We start from the raw sequence: 18786 nt of genomic DNA, 5'->3' as shown, positions 1-18786 counted from the left end.
AGTTGGATGATGGAGAAGAACGAGACTCGATTAGATGTTACGTAGGTAGACGACATGGTATGAAACAAGTACAGATACGAACGAATCATAACTATTATAATTTGCAAGACTGCTAGACAGAGGGCTGGATCATCTGCTGCACGCGAGGATATACCTGTACCATCCGATAGTACAGATCCGGGTGATCGCGGATCATCACTTGCGGATCCCAGCCCATGGCCACGAAGATGGTTTCGATCCCGCTGCTGACGGGAGTCATGAAGATCTGACAGATCTGCAAGCCGATGACGAAGGCGAAGGCCATGATGACGGGCGTGAAGGTTCCATCGGCGTTGTAGCTCGGTTTAGTGAATTGCAAGTACAGATACGCCAGCAAGGCGCAGACGTACGAAACAAAGACCGAGCCCATGGTGATCACGGGCCCGATGAGACAATCGTTGACGAGCGCGTCGATGCCGCGGTCTTTCATCATGGTCCATGTATCCTTTGCCGCGGGGATATACGCCTTCCCATACAGGGCAATGTGGCAGAAAGCGTAGCGGTTGAACAGCGTGACAAGCCAGTCGAGGAAGGCGATGAAGCATCCGAGAATCCAAAACATGATGCTCCCCACCAGACTGCCCTCTGCGGCCTCGTTCCGCTGTGCGACAGAGCACGCCTGCCGCAGCATGTTGATGATCGCAATGATCAGACTTCCGAAGCTGATGCTGCCGAACGAGTATGTGGTTGCGCGCCTGAACGCGCCCCGCGTTGACCCCTTTGGCATGCCATTCGGCGACTGGCTCCAGAAGTACCAGGACCCGTAGACACCCGCAATGGTGGTATGGATCGTATTCTTCAACCACTCGCTGAACCAATACATGGCGAACGTGACGTATACGACCAACCCGATGACTCGGCCACTGCTACACCCGCCGTCGCGGCAGGAGGGGTTGGAGCCGGAGCTGCTCGGCTCATATGCCACATAGATCGAGACCAGGGTGACCGAAAACCACGCAGCGAATGCCACCGCCACGAGACCACCAATCGTGCTCACGAGAAACACATGGCCGTACTTCCGAGACACGTCAATGGAAGTCTGGAGCATGAACGCGCTGAACGGGATACGCGGGATCCAGCTGATGAAGCAGACGATCGCAAAGACGCCAAAGATGAGGAACACGATGCCTCCGCCGTACTGTTTCCGCGCGATATAGTAGATGCCAGTCGCCAACGCAAACACGATATTGAGAATGCCAGTAACCCAGATAAACAGTTTCGAGAAGTAGCGCGCCCCGAGAAAGTACGCGTACGAAAAAGCGAGCGCCACACAGAGTACGAAAATGAACAGAATAAGCGTATTCGTGTCGAGAGAAAAGTTGTTGGACGAGCCGTAAATGCCGTTGCCGTTGAAGCCTTTGTATTTGGCGTATCGATGGATGGTCACTCCAGAGACCGCGACATACCCCAGGAAGACAGCGATAAACTAGACGCAAGTCAATCAAATGCCTCATCGAGTGAGTTTGCAGTCACTTACGAGTAGACCAGCCCAAATATCGTTGTACTTGGGTCGCTCGATCTTGAACGCGTCGTCAAACCCATAGACGGCCTGATTGTACGTTGGCGGTGGCTCCGCTGGAGTCTTGGGCTCAGGTCCGGGTTGATAGTTTGGGTCGTACCCAATATTGTTCACATCATTGTTGTAGTGATAGGGCTGTTGCTGGTGATTTTGAATCCCCGGCTGGGGATCGCCATACGACTGGCCGGGATTGTAGTAACTCGCAGCCTGTCCACTCATGATGGCATATCTTGGAAGGAGAAACAAGTGGTGACTGAGGGGAGAGAAGCAGAAAATATGGGAAAGACGGTCAATTCACGTCGCACAGTCACATGCAGCCAAGCCAAGTATGGGCAGCAAGGGACGATGGGTCCATGATGGGTTGACTCCTGAGAGTCGTTCCGCATGCGGTCATCGTAGAACTTAGTTACCCAAGGAGATAAGAGTTAATCCACAGTTGGCGCCTCTGGTGTATTTTCTTGCAAATAACCCCCAGTTTGAGGTAACAGAGAGGGAATTAGGTTGGATTCCTGATGGATTCTCTCTTTGAGTGGACGTCATTGTGATGATGTCGACAGGGACGAGCCAAGAGAGCCAAGAGCCAAGACGCGACATTTCCAGGATTCTCAGCCCTACAATTCAGGCCCTCCAATCACCAGCCTATCATTGTCAGGGTCCCGTGGATTCTTGTTTAGGCTGGTGCAGTGGTTTTATTTCTGCCTGATTCATGAACATGTATGGAAGGATAAAAGTAAAGATGTGTAGTGCCAACTAGAATCTGTGTATAATTGTAGTGGTTTAATGGCTGACAGTTACAAGCCTGGATAATTAGCCTATCATGAACAAGTATGCAAGGTGAGAGTATGTGCAAGTACAGATGTGAATTGTTACCCAGAATCTAGCTAGCATTCCTACTAGCTAAAGACGTTTGTCTAGACACCTTTTGGCTGAGTGGTTTGATATATGACAGGTTATATCACTCTTAGCTAATACCAGGTCATAGCATTAATCAACTCCAGCATTTAGAAAGTGGAAAGCTATTCATAAGAGAATCTCAGCGCTACAACTACCCGCACAGCAGTGCTTCTGCCCATAATAACCCGAAAGATGTATAACCTACTAATTAGATCTCACAATAGTCCTAAGTGCAATAGACCCCAGTCAAAATTAAAATAGTAACATTCAATCCCATCACCGTCACTAATAATCTGGCCCGTCAGCCGCCAGCCCTAATGGACCTCGTTTCCCGCCGACGGCCGACAGTTTATGCCCCGAGCGAAACGCAATGGGCCCCGAGTCGGAGCACGACTACAAATATGCAGAAATGCGATGGAATTCGGTAAATTTGTCAAGTAAGCCAAAGAGATGGATTCCGCTCAATCTACCAAATTGGACTTTTTGGCTGTGCCGGCCACACCGGTTAGTGTTGGGGTTTTGGCCTCGGTACTGCTGTTGGTGGCTTTCTTGATCGGACCAAAGGTGGTGATTGATACGGTTCTTAATGTGAGTTTTAGTGTTTTCCTTTTTATTCGCACACAGTGAATACTAATACAGCTACATAGGGCTATTTGTCTCTTGTTCATCGGATTCCAGCTGCAAACGGGAAGAAGTACATCTCGGGTCCGGCGTACACATTTCCCAATGGGCAGATGGTAGACAAGTTCCTGGCTGCGCGGACGAAGAGCTGGGAGTGGGAAGAGCGATATGGCAAGACGTATCGCATTTGGGCTGCCAGTATCCCCGAGGTGTACGCATACCCTCCCTTCGTTCAACATTACCGCATATATGCTAACACGGGTGTGTATACGCAATAGTGTGATAACGGATCCGAAAGACGTCGAGGCACTATACCAGCAGTCTACCGACCATAACAAGGCGCCCCAGGCAAATGCCGGCTGGTTGCTGACCCAGCTGCTTGGGTCGGGCCTGGGGCTGATTAACGGGACTCGCTGGACGGTATTACGAAAGACCTTGGACCCGATGTTCTCCCATCGGACTGCCTTGCGGTATTTCCGTGATAGCCTCGACGCTGGTGCGGAGGAATATGTTGCGGGCATACACCGGTTTGCAAAAGCCGACGGGCAGAACGCAGACGGCAAGGGGATGATCATCAATGCCACGCAGGCACTGCAGCGATATCCGTTTTTCGAGGTCGCGTCCATGTTCTATGGGAAGATGAGTGAGGGAGAGCAGGAGCGGCTGTGGGACCTGGGGCGTCGGTATTCGGAGGTTTTCGCGGCGGTCGTGTCTGGAGGCATTCATCGCTCTAAGCTGACTAGGTATCTGAATACCAAGGCCTGGAACAATGCGAGAGACTACCAGAAGGCGTGGCGGGATTTCAATAGTGAGATATATAGGGCCAGGAAGCTCACAGCCCCTGATACGCCAATTGTGGTCCTCACAGAGGCAGCTGAAAGGGGTGAACTGACACCAAACGAGGTAGGTGGTTGGCCCCATGACTGAATTATATTGAGATTCCTTTTGACAGTATATGCAGGTGACTGACACTATTGCGGAATCCACCTTTGCTAACCTGGACATCGTCACCCATGTTATCTCGTCATGCATTATTCTTCTAGCCGATGCCCCCGAGGTCCAGGAAGACCTTCTCCAGGAGATGGAGAAAAATAAGGCAGATCGAGAAGATTATATCACTCGAAAGGACACCCTTCTCCATTACTGCTTGTTGGAATCGCTTCGCCTTCGGCCTGTTCTATGTAAGTCTCAGTCGCAAGGCCAGAATATCCGCTGACCCAGTCAAAGCATTCACGTTCCCTGAGAATCCACCTAGGGAGAAGATCCTGGGAAATTTCGTGGTACCTAAAGATACGACCGTTATTGTGGACGCTTTCGCCATCAACATACGTAATCCTTTCTGGGGCCCTGACAATCGTGCATATCGGCCGAGCCGGTTTGCGGGTATCAAACAAAATCAGGTGAGAACCTCGAGCTGCCCTACGGAAACTACTAGAAGGCTCATTTGTCTTACAGCTGCGGTATAATCTCGCGACTTTTGGCTACGGGCCGAGAAAGTGTCTCGGGCAGCATATTGCTGATAAGATCATCAAGGCTGTGGTCTATCACCTGTTCAGCAAGTATAGGGTTTCCCTTCAGCCCATGCAAGCTGTCGAAGGAGACTTCAAAGTTGACAAAACCAGCTGGGTCGCGCTGTATGATGTTGATTTGAAACTGGAGGCAAGGGAATCAGGTATTGACAAGACTGAGTCTTGAAACGATGTCTTATTATGTATGAACAAGTGAACATATACCTGCAATAGATATGAACACTTGATAGCTACAAGGGCTCTCATGAGAGAATGTAGGTGGAAATAGATACGGGAGGACAGTCCTTACCATCACAGCAATGGCCAGATTCTGCTGCCAAATCCCTGTAGCGAGCTCTCTTTTAGAAAATAGCCCGACGATGAGTCGCGGTTCATTAGAAATACGGCTCCCGGAGCGTGTGTTGGGGCCGTCGGCGGGTAAACAGCGTAAGCACAGCACCGCGCCGAAGCCGAGTAAGCCGAAGCTAGTATAGCGTTCATTTAGCAGATGGCGAATACAGATAGAATGGGCCTACATCTCTCAACTGTAGCTTTTGGGCAAGCGCAACAATGGCAAGTGAGCTCAAATCAGACCTAGCAAAGTGCCTTTCAGGCTCCAATGTGATTGTTGACGGCGACGAGGCGTGGCCGGATGCGATCAAGCGTTGGACAGGGTATCAGGCCAAGGTTCCAGCAGCAGTAGTTCAAGTTACCAGTGAGGAAGACGTCATTGCAACAGTAAAGATCCCCCGTCCCCGTCTGAATCTATTTAGACTGACATGTGTCCTCAGGTTTCCTATGCGGTGCAAAACCAAAGGCCTTTTGTGGTTCGAGGAGGCGGCCACAGCAATGGCTTCTCGACAATCGACAGTCCCGGGATTGTGATCGATCTCTCGCGGATGAGAAGGGTCACCGTTGACGTGGAGAGACAGATTGTTGTTGCACAAGGAGGCGCAACTATGGGCGATGGGGTGAAGGCAGCTAGTTCAGTAGGAATGGCTGTCGCTACCGGAACTTGTAACGAAGTGGGCATGGTAAGGGAAATGGCATCTCCCATTCAGCCAAACAACCTAATAACGAGAGATAGGTTGGTGCTGCCCTTGGAGGAGGCATAGGGCGGCTTATTGGGCACTTTGGATACGCAGCAGACACCATGCTCTCGATGCGGGTCGTTGTGGTGGACGACAGTGGAGTAGCTCGCGCAGTTGAGGCATCGCCCGAAGCCCACTCCGATCTCTTCTGGGCTCTTCGTGGTAGCGGTCATCTGTTCGGAGTAGTGGTTGAGGCTACATTCCGAGCCTACCCATGGGCCCATGACACATGGCACAGTTGTCTGGTCTTTGCGCCCAATGATGCAGGATTGGTTGCAGAGGCAATGAATAGTGTCCATTATCAGGGAGGTATGCAGGGCCGGCTGGTATTCTGTGCCCCAAACAACCAGGTAAGTTTGTCAAAAAATTTTACTGGAATCCACTGGCTGACTTTGAGAATTAGCCTATTGTTCTTCTCCAAATGTGGTATATGGGACCACCCGAAGAGGCTGCCAGCAAATTCCAGCCTCTACTGGATCTTCCGTCCATGACAGATCATCCCTTGAACTTTGTTGGCCGCCGAATTCCGTACCTTAACCTCAATGACTCCAGCGACCGTATCTGCGGCTATGGGGGGAGAAAGAACCTGGCAGCGTTTGGCTTGAAAAGCTTGTCAGCGGAGTCCTGCATGGCCGCCCTCAACGTCTACATGGACTTCATTACTCAACACCCCGAGGCCGCCAAGACTCACATCCTGACCGAATTTTACAGCATGGACGTTGCGCGGGAGCTAGACCAGGATGGACAAGAGACGTCTATCCCTAGTGAGTTCCGGCGGGAAGTGAAGTATTGGGTCATGCCTCTGGCTTGGTATGAGGACCCTGCACTGGATAACGCATGTGCTGGGCTTAACCGGGCCATTCGAGAGGCATTTTTAACACAGCCAGACGGAACTCGCGCAATGGGTGTGGGCTATGTCAACATGCCCTTTGAAGACGATACCGCCAATGTTGTTTTTGGCGAGGGTGAGCGGCTGGAGAGGCTCCGGAATCTCAAGCTAAAATGGGACCCGCTTGGCGTGGTGCAAGGAATTGTAAAACTTTGAAATCGATCTGAGTTGGTTGGAAGTTGATATGTAGGTTACTAGGTAGAAAGAAACCGGGGATAGTGGCATGACGCCAGTGCCTCAGGCCCAGTAAGGAGATACGACTAGTATTCTTTTCTGCCTAAGGCATAAATCGATAATGGGTCACAAAAAGCATATCAAGTGGGTCATCCCGCTACGACCATGAAATCAAAGTAACACATAAAGTTCGCATAGTTCGCATAGTTCGCATAGTTCGCATAGTTCGCATCAATTATCTTCGAGCATTCTAGTCTATAATATTTTAGATATTCTGTGAATTGCGTCCTGCAGAGACAGCCATCCTTAGTAAGCAGGGCCATACTAGCCCCAAGCGGTTAGACTTTCTGCCTCCAACCGTTTTGCTTTGGTATAGTTTACCTTGTCACCTTGTCACCTCCGTTGTCACCTTCCTGGAACACCTCCATCATTCCAAGGCTGTCACCCCATCTGATGGACCCGACAACTTCAACCTCACGGCTCTCCGTTAGCAGTCCTCAGTCGGGCCCTTCTGGTGGCATACAAAAAGGCAGACAGCGCACAATCACCGCGTGCCTGACATGCCGCCGTCGGAAGGTAAAGTGCGATCATACGCAACCTGTCTGTACTCCATGCCAGAGAGGCAATCGTGTTTGTACGTATGTCAGTCCACAGCCAGTCTCGCAGACGCCCTCCCGTGTGGTCACTGGCAATCGAGTGTCGCGGACCAACCTTCGGTCTGGCCAAGAGGAGATCCGTAGTCGCCTCGAACGGCTGGAACAACTACTGGAGCGAGCAATATCCGGTAGCGGTAACATCTCATCGAAATTGCCTGATGCGAAAGTACCTAGCACAGAAACCCCCTCTGGCGTTGACCAGGGAGGAAGTGCATTGCCAAACCCGAGATGCGAAACTTTGTCAGCTGATGGTTATGATGGTGCCTTACTCCTGGAGGCCGAAGGAGGCCAATCTCGCTGGGTTTCGTCTCTGCACTATGCTCTCTTAGCTGACGAGGTACAACCTTTCTGCTGTTGTGATTTCATGTATCCAGCGCTGATAAAACTAGATCCACGATGTCAAAATGCTGCTGGGAGATCAAGCTAGCGGTGCGCCAGCAGAAAGTCCACCGTCAGACCAGCCGACGCCTCCATTTCCGTTTTCTGGCTCGACCGTGGATAGCCTTATGCCTTGGTCCCCTAGGTCGGCAGAGGATTGCTTGGCATTGCTTGAAATATTCTATTCCAATGTTGATCCGATGACGAGACTAGTCCACAAACCTACGCTGCAACGACGATTCACCCAATATATTAATCATACATACGGCACGAGGACTCAAAGTCCGGTTGTAGAGGAGGCCGATGCACCAAGACCTGACCACACCATCCATACCTTCGAGCCTTTGGCGCTGGCTATATTCTACTCAGCTATCAACAGTTTGTCGGCTGAAAATGTTATGATGCGATTTTCTGCCGAGAAAGAGGCCCTCCTGGCTCAGTTCCAAAGAGGGGTGGAACTTGGTTTAGGGCGAGAAGATTTCCTAACGACCCCGAGTATTGAGGTTCTACAGGCATTTGTACTACTTCTGGTAAGGGGAAGCCCCTGTTTCCAACCGCTTAATGTACTGATTAACCCCCTAGACTTGCCAATCCCGGGAAGATGACATGTCAAGGACATGGACTCTTCTTGGCCTTGTTGTCAGAATGGCTCTCTCGCAAGGCCTTCATAGAGAACCCTCCTTATTCCCCTCAAGTAATATGGATGTTGTCCAGGTCGAGACTCGTCGCAGGCTGTGGCATCAGATATGTCATCTCGACTTCCGTTCCGCCGAAGGTAGGGGTCAGGAACCCACAATAGCAGACGAAGACTACACTACGCTGCTACCACGGAACATCAACGATGAAGATCTCATTGAAGGAGCGCATCCAACTGCGGAAACGTACTCACCTCCTGGGTTTACCGACATGACAGGTCATTTGATTCGCCTGAATGGCATCCATTGCTTCAGAAGAATTGTTCGGAGCACCTATAGGCTGGAGCGGAGAATCAAGTCTTCGGTCGTCAACGGAAATGGTAACATATATCCAATCGCGGAGCTTCAGTCTTTGTTTGTGGAGGTTCGGACCATGGTGGATGAAATGGTCAATCATCTCCAAACCCAATACCTGCAATACTGCGACCCCCAGATTCCCCACCAGCGCATGGCCCTTGGCCTTGCTGCGGTAATTGAATGGCGATGCTGGTCAATTTTCTGGCTGCGAACCCCAAAACAATACCGGGAGGCCGTAGTGTCCCCTGAAATCCGACAAACGTACGTTTGGTGCCGTCTTTGAAGCAGATCACACCTTTTCGTGTCTGGATCCCAAAGCTAATGAATGTGTTTAGGGTATTGGCAAAGTCAGTCAGCCTCGTAGAGAGCCTGAACATGATGTCGGATGACAAAGATGCCCAGAAGTTCCAGTGGCATATAGGTGGTCACGCCTGCTTCCAATCCATTATGCACATCGTATCGGAGCTTGAGACACCTGAATTCCAAGCGCCAAACCACCGTTCCCTCCGGTCTCGCGCATTGGGCGTCTTGAAAAGGACGATGGATACGAGAGGGCGTGAAGTCACGCCAATGTGGAATGTGATCAATCGTATCATCTCGAATTGTCTTGCCAAAAACACGCCGGCTACCTTCCCCTTAACGCCATTCCAGGCTATATTTCCTCCGAATGCAGCGATCCCCGGAATAGGCTCCTCAACTACTGCCCCGCCTCAGACAGTTGGCCCAAGTTCATCAGTATCGGGAGAATCCGCAATCGCAACCCCGTTGCCTGACCTGTCGGAGGTAGGAAGCCTGGACATGCAGGACCCCACCTTAGCGTTTGACTGGGTAAGTGAATCCGACGCCTCGATAGACACTCTCCGCTGACGGTATTGCCTAGGGATTCTGGAATTTTGACCCCACAGATCCTGGCTCCTATTGAGAATTACATTGCCTGTGAGCTATGCACGTTTTCTAGATGTCTACTTCATGCTCCGTGGAAGTTGACACTTGTCACAAAGGCTTCTGCGCTGGTTTCTAGTATCTCAAATCTAGTATGTGGAAAAAATGACTCGTATGATGACATGACACCACTTGATAACAATTTGAACAACTGAGCTCTTGCTCAACGACGGAGTATGTTGATAACTTTCTCGAATCCTCTAGATCAGTGCTTAGGTGCTGTATACCCGGAGATTATAATACATGGTCATATAGACGCCTTTCTGCTTCTTATACGAAAATGAAAGATAGGTATGTGTGCCCGTTGACGAGGACAGCGGATGATGGGGACTATAAAGGTCAGCGCTGACAAGGTCCATGTCAAAGGAACTGGACGACTTACAACAAGTTTTCGACATTCTTGCAATAATTTCTCTCCATGTTGTGCCATCCGAGCTTTCCAAAGAACACTTGTAGCCGACTAGCAATCTGCACATCACTTTCGCAGTATTGTCGGACGGGCAGGTACACCTTGGGCTCGGGGAACCATTTCCCTGGCCGCAGCTCGAAGTTGAATATTGTCCCTGCCGCGCGATGACTATTATGTGGCAACTCTGCGTCCTCGTCGACGACCCCGAAGATCGTCCTCCACAGCTCGTCCAGCAGCTTCAGGCCCTCGGCTGTGTTCTCGTCTGTCAGACGCCCCCCTAGGCAGTAGGCCTCTTTCACCTTCCGCAAAGACGTATGCGGCATCCGCACGTATATTTTTATCCGGGACTCTGCCTCGTTCACGCAGTCGACGCTGATCATCTCCGCCTTTGCCGCACCACCACAGCTGCCCATCCACGCCTCCATGATCGACAGCGCGGCGATGGTTTGCACACCCCATACGTCGCTCTTCATCGCTAGACGCAGAATGGAGTCAGAGACCACCCTTATTGTGCTCTGTCCCGTTTTTAGCGACATGAGAATCGGGAAAAAGTACGCCTTTGTGGTGACACGACCCGCGTCGAGATCGAATGCCAGAAAGCTCTGCGTGGTATGCTCGCCGTCTGGTATCTTCTCTCTTAACGCGGCGTAAGACTCTGGACCAACAAAAAGGTCGTGGCGGAAGTGCTCGAACAGCGTCAGCGTGGCGCCGACTTCAGCTGCATCGAATGAATGCATGAACTGCGTCACGGCAGCTTGATTGAATGGGTCTGTGGCGGTTCCAGCTTCAAAGCCTACTGGCTCAATACCAAGACGGATTGTGCTCTGCGCTTCCGAGTTCCCATTCACGTTCCAGCTCGGCTCCAGCGGGGAAAAGTCGTCCGTCAGGAAAGACCTCCAGGGCGCGTTACTCGGAGACGGGTGCGTCGAGTTCTCAAGCGGCGGTTGAGGTCCTAACAACGGGAGAATATGGGTGTGATATAACATAAGGTACTTGTAATGAGAATAAAGAGGGTAATTTGCCATGGCCAGAAGCTTGCTCATAACAGGCCCGGTCTCTCGCCACCAGAACCCCGTGGCCGAGGCCGGAGCCGGCAGCGGAAGCGCAGCCGTCAAAACATCGTAAGGAGTGAGTTGCGCAAGAGAAAGACTATCCTGCGCATGAAAGTCTCCGTTGGTTAACTCCTTCTGCGTCTTGCCTGGATAGCCAGCAGCGATGCCGTTGAGGCTCGGCGGAGCGGAAACGAGCGATTCGGCCCCGATCGACATGTTGAATGATGTGTAACGCAGACTAGAGACTTTGCAGTAGATTGTTTGCTGCTGCCTTGACTCGGTCTCTCCTCCCCTTCGGCTTGAGCTCGTGCGAGGCCTATCTATATACGGTCCGAAAGCGTGGTGATCCCTATCAGAGCCACGTGTTCTGCGCCTCTCGCCAACTGTCCGAAGACACGTTCAGCTCCTCCTGCATTGCATGGCCCCTTCTGACCCCGGGTCCGTATTGCGGACCCTCCGTTCCTGCGGTACTCCATTGTTTCGGTGGTCTACTTTCCCGGCGTCCGATTCGCGCTGTACTTCCTCCGGGGAGTGGCTCAGCCACTCAGCTAACGGGGTATTTTCCCTTATGCTTTTGCGGCGTCCGATTTGCCATATGCTCCCTCCGGGGAAGTGGCGTCAGCTCCAGCTGGGCATTTTCTGTTCTGTTTTGGGGGCCCAAAGCTAAGACGAACCGGGGCTTTGCGTTGAGCAAACTGGAACCTTGGAATCTTGGAACTTGCTTGGTTCATAGGTGCTTGGAACTTGGTACGGCGTCGGTATGCCTTGTTGTCAACAGCGTGTCATGGACTTACTATGACTGTGCTACGGATAGAAGCAAAGTAATTACCAGCGACATAAACAATGCATTTTGGGCTTGTTTTAACAATTTACCTATCCATCAAATCATCACAGCGCACGTTGCCAGCTCCAAAATACTCCTAGAGACGAAGATATCCCGCAATCTGACCCTGAACCCCCGCTTCTGGCATAGGTGTTGTAATTTCAAGACATCCATACTCTGGGCCCCGAGGTCCCAGAATGACTTTTCAGTGTCCACCGCCTGAGCCTCAAGCCCAAGACATTCACAAACTGCATCCGCAAGGAGATTCTCGAGCTTTTGTTGCCCTGTAGTAGTATCCATCTCGTTGTTTCCGTTGGTCAACCCAGCCAAACCCTCGTGTGGAGAAAGTCCTATAGGACCGTCCTCAGCAGGGCGAAACGACCTCTGGACCAAGTTGATGATATCTTCAGTCCCCATCTCCAGAACCATAAGCTGCAGTGCAAACGAAAGCGCGAATTCCAGCCTCAGCGCGATATCTTCCCTGATACAACCAAGATCATACTCCATGTCAACCTGGAGGTCCTGGCCTGCCGTCTCGGTAAACTCCACTGTGAGGGGGAACTTGGAGCCGCCTGTATGGCGCCACGGGATGGGCTGGACTTCTGCGCCGGGGAGGTCTAGGAGGGGACGCTGGTCAGCGGCTGTGTGGTAGGTTACCATGACTTTGAAGAGGGGGTCGATGAGGCTTGGTTTGTGGGAGAGGGAGGAGCGGAGGGCGTGGAAGGGGATGATGTGTGCGAGCGCTTGTTGGCTTGTTTCGCGGACTGAGGAGAGGAATTCGAAAAGGGAGGATTGGTGCGGGGAGCGTTGGATGCGGAGGAGGAGGCGGTCGAGGAAGAGGCCAGGGAGGGACTCGGTGCCGGGTTCAGTGCGGTGCGTGAAGGGGGCTGCGAGGAGGATGTCGTCGCGGCGGTCGACACACTGTAGGCTAAAGAAGACGGCGGCTAGGATGAGCTGGTGCATTGTTACTGATGCTTTGGATGCGAGGTTGGACATGTTGCGGTGCATTGAGGAGGGGAGTATCCAGGAGCGGGTGAGCCCGATGTAAGTTGCTGCTGCTGGAGGTGGGTTGCCGAAGGTGAGTGGCGAGGGAGGGTTGGAAAGATACGAGGACCAGAATTTGAGGACTCGGGGATTGGGTTGGAGCGTTGAAGCCCAGTGTGCCCAGTCGATATAAGTTAGATTATCTGGTACGGTGGTGGAGTTGGTTGGTTGCGCGTTTGAACGCAGGAGCTCGTATGTCTTGGAGACCTGGTTGAGATAAGTTGCCATTGTGGCTGCGTCGCCGACGACGTGAGACATGACAACTACCAGCATGGCTTGCATGGGGGTTCCTATGATAATCGAGACATCTACTGGTGGTTCTGTGCTCAGATCAAAGGATTTGGTGATTCTCCCGTGGACAAATGAGCTGAGGTTACCGGTTTGGACCACGCGAGGCACCTTGACAGCTGCTGGAGCCTGTTGGCGAAAGAGCGTACCGTCAATAACGGAGTACCTGCTGCGAAACACTTCAGTATCTGACGTAACCCTCTGGAACGCGTCTGCCAGGGTTTCGGCGTTGATATCGCCCCGAATCTTGCAAACGAAGTTCATGTTTCCGGCCGGCGAGCCGCCAGATATGAGGTGGTTGAGCAGCATTTCTCTCTCGAGGTACGAGAGTGGAAGCTGGTCGTCGCGCGGTACCGGGGACATCGTGAGGAACGGCGTTGTTGAAACTGTTCCTGCGCGGCCACTTACAAGCTCGTCGATGGCAAGAGACAAGTCTCCCAGGCTATGATGGCGAATTACTTGTTTCAGTGGCAATGGCCGGATATCCCAGCGTTTGGAAATGGCTTGAGCGACTTTGATCTGCAGTAAGGAGTGGCCTCCGAGCTCGAAGAAACGGTCACTGAGACTGATGGGCATCCGGTTCAGGTCACGCCCAAGCACATCTGCCCATATGGCCGCAAGAGTCCGTTGCGTGTCGGTCTCGAGGTCTTCAACGACAGCACCATCATTTTCTTGATCTCTCAAATACCTCTGCAATGCAGACGAGTCGACCTTGTTATTTGCCGAGGAAGGAAGGGTCGCAAGCGCGATGATTCGATTTGGGACAGCGTACTGTGGGAGCTGCGACTCCAGGCTTTTGGCTAAGCTCTTGACGTCAATGGTCTCAGGCGTCATAAAGGCAATCAGATTTCCATTAGACACAATGAGTGCGACGTTTTTAGCCGCTGAGGCTAGTCTGGAGATGGTGCTTTGGACCTCCCCAAGGTCAATGCGAAAACCGCGAAGTTTGATTTGATTGTCTTCTCGTCCAATATACTCGATATTTCCGTTCTCTAGTATCCTTCCAATATCGCCTGTCCGAAACATAACTGGACCAGGGTTAAACGGGTCGCCAAGGAAGCGTTTGGCTGTTTCTTGCTCGTTGTAAAGATACCCCGGAGTGACCTGCACTCCCGAGATATAGATTTCCCCGCTGACTCCGATTGGTACGGGACGTCTGTTGGAATCCAGAAGATAACATGACAGGCCCGGAAGTGGTTTACCAATTGACACCCTGCTCCCTGGGTGCAGAATTGCTGTTGTAGATATCAAAGTGCACTCGGCAGGACCGTATCCGTTGATCAAAATTCGTCCGGCAGCCCATTTGTCGTTGAGAACTTGGGATACGGCTTCTCCAGCAACAGTAATTACCTTCAGGTTGGGATAGTCGGAGGGTTCCAAGGTTGCAAGTAGCGACGGAGTTGCCATCGTAGCATCGACTCTTGCAAGATGGGAAATAGGGTTCTCAGGGTCTTTTAGAACCAGAGTTGCGCCAAAGCAGATGGTGGAGAAGACTTCCTTGATGCAGCAGTCGAACCCAAGAGACAACATCTGCGCATTGCGCTGGCCCGGACGGGAGTACAGTCGTCCTTCTGGCTGGGAGATCACATTTAGGATACCTTTGTGCTGCAGCTGGACCGCTATAATTTTATCAGCAACAAGTCCTCGGAAATTAATACGCGGCATATTTGAAATCAATCATACCTTTTGGCAAACCCGTACTTCCTGAAGTATAAACCAAGCATGCGACATCATCACTACTGGGATGGTTGCGACTAGTTGCAATTGGTGAACCGGAAGATGAAGAAATTTCCGCCATAATCGACTCCATATTTAGAGACGGGACCCTGTTGCACAATGGGTCCTGACTGGAATTGGCGTAGAGAATCAATTCTGCTCTGCTGTTTCGAACCATGTAGTCCTTTCTATCGCGAGGCAGTTTTTGATCAACTGGACAGTAGATAGCACCAGCTCTGACTATTGCAATCATGGCAAGAAGCCAAAGAAGGGAGCCATCACTAATCGTGCATACCACGCTCCCCCGCTGGATGTACTGTGAAAGACGCCAGGAGATATGCGCCGTCATCCTTCCGAACTCTCTATATGTGAGACGCCCTGTCAACCCCTCGACAGCACAAATGTCAGAATGCGCTTGGATGGAATTCTCGATAGCCTCCACCAGGCTTTCTGGCACTTCACGAGAGCAGGCCAGCTGCTCTGGCTTTGCAGTCAACATCTCATACTCTCCCTCGTTGAACATTTGTCCAGTGACATTGCTCAGGTCCGTGTTTGGTTGCACAGTGACCAGGGCCGCAAGGAGATTATCGAACTGGCAAATCATTCTCTGGATAATTGCATCACCAAAGTGTGACCGGCGATAAATAAATCGAACATTGAACTGGCCATCGGCGCTATCCAACAGAACGGTGAGCGGGACCTGAGTGGCTTCATTATAGCGGATATCCCTAGGCTCAGGGACCTTGGTTGACTCCCAAGGGGACTGTGGGAAGTCATACTGCAAGACAAAAAGCGTCTCGAAGAGCTCTGCCGGATTGCACCCGCAGCCTTCTTGGATCAGTGCAACAGGAGACCACTGGAATTCCAAGATACCACACAGCCTTCGGAACACAGATTGTACAAAACTGTATGTGGACTGGGCCTCCTGGGTATCTATTGCTAGTGGTAAAGTATTGATCAATGGGCCAACGATGTTCTCCACACTAGGTATTGGCAAGCTTCTTCCAGATAGGACAGCTCCGAGCACTGCGCGGTCTGTGCCGGAGTACCTGGAAATGAGAAGTCCCCAAGCAGCGTAAAGAAGTGTGGCCGGTGTAACCGCAAATCGAATCTGAGCGGCAGCCTCCAGTACAGACACGTTGACAGAGAGTCTCCGAGATAAAGCTGCTTGCGTATAGTCGCTGACATTAGAGGGTGGTGATACTCGAAGTCTCTGAGCGGGAGTATATCCGCCTAAGTATTCTCTCCAGAATGAAACGGCTCTATCCGAGGACTCAGCCTTAAGTTGACCTATTGCTTGCGCAACTTGAGCAAATTGTGGTGGTGCTGGGATGGGTTTATCATCGAGAAAAGAGGCGAAATCTCGCATCAAAGTTGCCATCGACCATCCATCAACCAAGCTGTGATGGACCGTCCAGATAAAACGGGTTCCCTTCCTGGGAGCCACAATCAGAACAACCCTTGATAATGACGCTCGGTTCTCTGCATCAAAATTTGCGAACTCGGCCACATCCAGATGTTCTTCGCGTCGACAAACTGATTCCCACTCGGATTCTGTGACAAACTTCTGCTCCCACGAAAATTCGGGGTCCTGGGATATTACTTGGGCTCCATTTGTTGCGGTCAAGACGAATGCAGTCCTCAGGATCTCGTGGCGCTGATGAAGACGGACCCAAGCAGCATGGAGAGTAGATGTAAGATCTTGTTTCTCTGGGTGCTCAAAAGTAAAGGATGTCTTGATAAATGAAAGACCTGGAGTGGCAGCACTAGCACCAAGCATTCTGGTTTGCATGTCGGTCATAGGTGCAATAGTCGCACCTTCATCAAGTGGCCGGGTCGTCGATATCTCGAGCCTTAGTCGTTCTATCGAATCTTCTTGGGTAGGAAAGGCATGTGGGATATCGTTCAACTCCGTGGCAGCGGCAGCTATATTTTCGACTGTATCCAACAAAAGCACTTCGGTGACACTGATACCGAACCCCATTCTCCTCAAGACCGAAACTAACATAACTGCTGCTAGTGAGTGGCCTCCGAGATGACGGAAAGACGAAGCCTGAAGAATTTGCCATTCTGCCAGTCGGAGGACATGAGATAATCCTCTACGAACCGCTTCCACTGCACCAAGACCTCTCTCAAGTCTGGCCGTATCTGATCCTTGTTCCAGTTCATGCATGCGCATTAGGCTCTGTCGGTCGACTTTCCCGTTGCCTGTTGTGGGAAACTCGTCTAGTGAATATATCGTATCAGGGACTAGGAACGAGGATACCGTATTTGCAAGATATTCGCGAAGTCCCTCTTTGGCAGATACAGGTGTGACAAAAGCGACAAGTCGGCCCTGAGACATGAAGGCCGATGCGCTGTCAACTTTGTCATAGGACTGTAAGGCAGGCTCGACATCTGCTTCGAGGTTGATCAAGAAGCCCCTATTCTTGACCACACTGTCCCTGCGACCGCAAAACTGTAGTCCATGCTTGGTCTGCTTGCCATAGTCACCGGTTTTGTAAATCAGGACTCCATTCCTTTCGATAAAAGCGCTGTTTGTGCGATCTGGATCATGGAAATATCCCAATGCGAGACCTAGGCCAGAGATGCAGATTTCCCCTTCGACGGACTCCATACCATCCTCATCAAGTAATATAACAGTACTATACGAGATTGGGAAGCCGATAGTAATTGGAGATCCAGGCAGGAGTTCTCCCATAAGCGCTGTGCATGTTGTCTCGGTAGGCCCGTACGAGTTGTAGAGCCTTCGGTGGGGAGAGGTCCATGCCTCTATCAATGATGGGCTTGGGCTTTCACCACCGAGGAAAATCTGTTCCACTGTATCAAAGTCCGCCTTAGGGTCCAGTGTAACCAAAATGCTTGGAGTCAATGGCAGAACATGACATGTTTTGGCTGCGGCTTCAAAGGTAGACGGATCGGCCAGAACTAGGGTTCCCCCGTTGCAGAGGGTGTTGAATATGACTCCGGCACAGACTGGATGCTTTAGATTAGAAGAACGTTCACTTTATGAGAAGTCAAGCGTACTAACCGTCAAATGCAATTGAACAGATGAGCAACACCCTTGTGCCATGTTTGGTGTTGAAATTGAATGGCAAATCGCCCCCTTCTTTCACGTAACGAGAAATTGATCTCTGGCCTATCTTGACTCCTTTCGGCTTCCCTGTCGTACCGGATGTGAAGATAATATATGCCAGATCGTCTCCTCTATCAACTGAATCTTCATATCTTTGTGTACAATGGGTGCCGTTACTCGTTGCAATCTCATCGAAGTCGTTCCGCTCCAATGCCACAACTGGGTACAGGTAGTAGTCCTTCGGACACGCGGATGTCGATACGATGATTTGCGGGTTGACGGTCTTCAGAACAGTGTCTATTCGATCCTTTCCCCACGAGTCTATGTCGATGGGCACATAAGCGGCGCGGAGTTTCAGGATAGCCAACTTCGCTGCTACCATTGCGATCGATCTCTTCGATAGAAGGGGAACTATACAGCCTACGCCCACGCCGGCCAGGCGAAGACGTTTGCTCCATATGTCAGACAGAGCATCGAGCTGAGCATATGTGATCCTTTCCCAGGCTCCTTGATCCGCAGACTGTGTTCCACCTTCAATTGCGACTGATGAAGGATGTTTTTGCAGTTGAATGTAGAAGTGGTCTAGGAGGGTAGGAGCTCGTTGGACCATTGTAGAAGACGGCTGTATGGTGTGGTTGGTGGTTGTGATAGTGACGTTCATTGTAACGGCCTTCC

The 18786-nt window shown here is 51.3% G+C and overlaps 5 protein-coding genes across 5 annotated transcripts; 2 read left to right on the top strand and 3 right to left on the bottom strand.

Annotated features, from left to right (window-relative positions):
• Window positions 1-112: 112 nt before the first annotated feature.
• On the bottom strand, window positions 113-1777 carry Asppvi_006817 (choline transporter-like family protein; the record flags this gene model as incomplete). The annotated part of the gene is made up of 2 exons (XM_043302715.1): window positions 113-1465; window positions 1517-1777. The coding sequence occupies 2 exons, from the start codon at window positions 1775-1777 to the stop codon at window positions 113-115; spliced, it is 1614 nt and encodes a 537-aa protein (XP_043158650.1).
• Window positions 1778-2902: 1125 nt separating this feature from the next.
• On the top strand, window positions 2903-4768 carry hasH (cytochrome P450 monooxygenase hasH; the record flags this gene model as incomplete). Its single annotated transcript, XM_043302714.1, has 6 exons — window positions 2903-3040; window positions 3100-3284; window positions 3352-3976; window positions 4035-4254; window positions 4301-4473; window positions 4529-4768. The coding sequence occupies 6 exons, from the start codon at window positions 2903-2905 to the stop codon at window positions 4766-4768; spliced, it is 1581 nt and encodes a 526-aa protein (XP_043158649.1).
• A 383-nt stretch (window positions 4769-5151) lies between these two features.
• On the top strand, window positions 5152-9683 carry Asppvi_006815 (uncharacterized protein; the record flags this gene model as incomplete). The annotated part of the gene is made up of 9 exons (XM_043302713.1): window positions 5152-5319; window positions 5373-5615; window positions 5669-6022; window positions 6076-6705; window positions 7390-7728; window positions 7781-8299; window positions 8352-9022; window positions 9097-9589; window positions 9642-9683. The coding sequence occupies 9 exons, from the start codon at window positions 5152-5154 to the stop codon at window positions 9681-9683; spliced, it is 3459 nt and encodes a 1152-aa protein (XP_043158648.1).
• A 232-nt stretch (window positions 9684-9915) lies between these two features.
• Window positions 9916-11380, bottom strand: hasE (7-dimethylallyltryptophan synthase hasE; the record flags this gene model as incomplete). The annotated part of the gene is made up of 2 exons (XM_043302712.1): window positions 9916-10033; window positions 10086-11380. 2 exons carry the CDS (start codon window positions 11378-11380, stop codon window positions 9916-9918), a joined length of 1413 nt encoding a protein of 470 aa, XP_043158647.1.
• Window positions 11381-12044: 664 nt separating this feature from the next.
• On the bottom strand, window positions 12045-18772 carry nrps5 (nonribosomal peptide synthetase hasD; the record flags this gene model as incomplete). The annotated part of the gene is made up of 3 exons (XM_043302711.1): window positions 12045-14938; window positions 15003-18011; window positions 18067-18772. 3 exons carry the CDS (start codon window positions 18770-18772, stop codon window positions 12045-12047), a joined length of 6609 nt encoding a protein of 2202 aa, XP_043158646.1.
• Between the last annotated feature and the right edge of the window lie 14 nt (window positions 18773-18786).

This window comes from Aspergillus pseudoviridinutans, assembly GCF_018340605.1.
Source record: "Aspergillus pseudoviridinutans IFM 55266 DNA, scaffold_4, whole genome shotgun sequence".
Classification (NCBI taxonomy): domain Eukaryota; kingdom Fungi; phylum Ascomycota; class Eurotiomycetes; order Eurotiales; family Aspergillaceae; genus Aspergillus; species Aspergillus pseudoviridinutans.
Note: the sequence above shows the minus strand (reverse complement) of the source record. Positions and strands in the feature narration are given on the sequence as shown.